General features: G+C 58.3%; 1 protein-coding gene across 1 annotated transcript; it reads right to left on the bottom strand.

The window, feature by feature from the left end:
- Positions 1 to 6: 6 nt before the first annotated feature.
- On the bottom strand, positions 7 to 1,408 carry LOC106002356 (protein KRI1 homolog). The gene is made up of 3 exons (XM_013037247.1): positions 1,216 to 1,408; positions 1,042 to 1,140; positions 7 to 328 (listed from the first exon to the last, which is right to left on the bottom strand). The coding sequence occupies exons 1-3, from the start codon at positions 1,221 to 1,223 to the stop codon at positions 7 to 9; spliced, it is 429 nt and encodes a 142-aa protein (XP_012892701.1). The 5' UTR covers positions 1,224 to 1,408.
- Between the last annotated feature and the right edge of the window lie 483 nt (positions 1,409 to 1,891).

Below are 1,891 nucleotides of genomic sequence, written 5' to 3' on the forward strand. Positions count from 1 at the left end.
CGCAGCTCAGGGGTGCCCCCGGGGTCCCCGCGGCCGCCTTCCGCGCCGCCCCAGCTGCCGGAAGTGCAGGCGTTTGGGGTTCAGCCCGAAGGCCTGCAGTCTCTGGCGGCTGAACTCGCGGCCGCCCAGGGTCACGGTGGGGCCCAGCAGCCGCGCCTTCCTGCCGCGCCGCCGCCCCTGGGGCGCAGGCTTCGTGCCTGGGGACCCCAGGGCCTCCGCTTCCTGCCCCGGGGGGCTCGCAGGCCGCGGCCGCTTCCTCCCCGCAACGTCGGGAACTGAAGCCGCGTCCCTCTGTGGCGTTCCCGTGCCGTCCAGGGGGGGCTCCGTCCTAGCGGGGGGACAGCGGGGCTCAGCCGAGCCAGCCTGTGCCTCTGCCCCTGTCCCCCTTCTCAAACGAATTCCTTGACTGTATTGTGTTTGCTACCAGAGTGTGAGCTCAGGGTCGTGTAAATCAGGAGGGTTCTCCACCACCTGAACCACTTCCCCAGCCCAGGACAAGCCTCAGATCCTAGATCCTCCTACCCAGGCCTCCCACCCAGCTGTGGCTACAGGCGTGTGCCACCACGCCTGGCTTGTCTTGTTGAAATGGGACTTGGCTCATTTATTGCAGCTGGGATACAGGCCTGCACCACCACGCCTGTCTCCTATTTTAAACACTTCACATGGTTTCTCTCGCTCAAGGTTCAACAGCGAGATAAATTAGAAACTATACTTTTTTTTTTTTTGGTCCGGTCATGGGACCTGAACTCTGGGCCTGGGAGCTGTCCCTCAGCTCTTCAGCTCAAGTCTAGCACTCTACCACTTGAGCCACAGCGCCATTTCCAGCTTTTTTCTTATGTGGTGCTGAGGAATCGAACCCAGGGCCTCGAGCATGCAAGGCAAGTGTACTACCACTGAGCCACCTTCCCAGCCCTTACCTTTGTTTCATAGTTAAGAATCCTATCCAGAGATGGATGATAATTTTCCCACCAGGGTCACACAGCTATGAGCCAAGTGGGCCACCATGTGCGCCCCCTCCCCACTGCCCCCGGCCATACTTACTCCTCTGGGCAGAGCGATTTGAAGATCTGCCTCTTCTTCCAGGAGTTCTGGGCTTTCTGGCTGTATGCTCGCTTGTCCTGGAGCTCCTCATGTTCTGACCTGCGGGTCCCCGGACACAGAGGTGATCAGATGCCCTGGGCAGGGCTGGAACCTGCAGCCCGGCCCGGTCCTCACCTGTACATGCAGGTCTTCTTGAGCGAGCACCAGCGGTTCAGCTCCTTGTCGTCAGCGGCCAGGATCTGCAGGAGGGAGGGGAGGACCCCAACTCTGAGGCCTCAGTCACCTCAACACTGACACAGGGCAGGGATGGGCTGTTATTGGTTCCTTTTTACAAACGGGGAAACTGAGGCACTGGTGGTTAAAGCACTTAGGCAACCTCACACTGTTGATAGCCTCAGGGCCTGGACACTATCTCAGCTTTTTATTTTGTTTTGGTCGATCATGGGGCTTGAACTCTGGGCCTGGGCACTGTCCCTCAGCTCTTCAGCTCAAAGCGAGCACTCTACCACTTGAGCCACAGCGCCACTTCCGGTTTTCTATTGGCTTATTGGAGAGTCCCGTATTTTCTGCCAGGGCTGGCTTTGAACTGTGATCCACAAGCACCCAGCCTCCTGAGTAGCTGGGATTACAGGTGTCCCTGGGATTACCGGTGCCTGACCTCAGGGAGATTATCTTCAATTAACCCCAAAAAGCTGGAAGTGGAGCTGTGGCTCAAGTAGTAGAGCACCAACATTGAGTAAGAAAAAGCTCAGAGAGGGGCTGGGAAGGTGGCTCAGTGGTAGAGCGCTTGCCTTGCATGCATGAGGCCCTGGGTTTGATTCCTCAGCACCACATAAGCAGAAAAAGCCGG

The sequence above is a fragment of the Dipodomys ordii genome, unplaced genomic scaffold, assembly GCF_000151885.1.
Source record: "Dipodomys ordii isolate 6190 unplaced genomic scaffold, Dord_2.0 Scaffold8252, whole genome shotgun sequence".
Taxonomy (NCBI): domain Eukaryota; kingdom Metazoa; phylum Chordata; class Mammalia; order Rodentia; family Heteromyidae; genus Dipodomys; species Dipodomys ordii.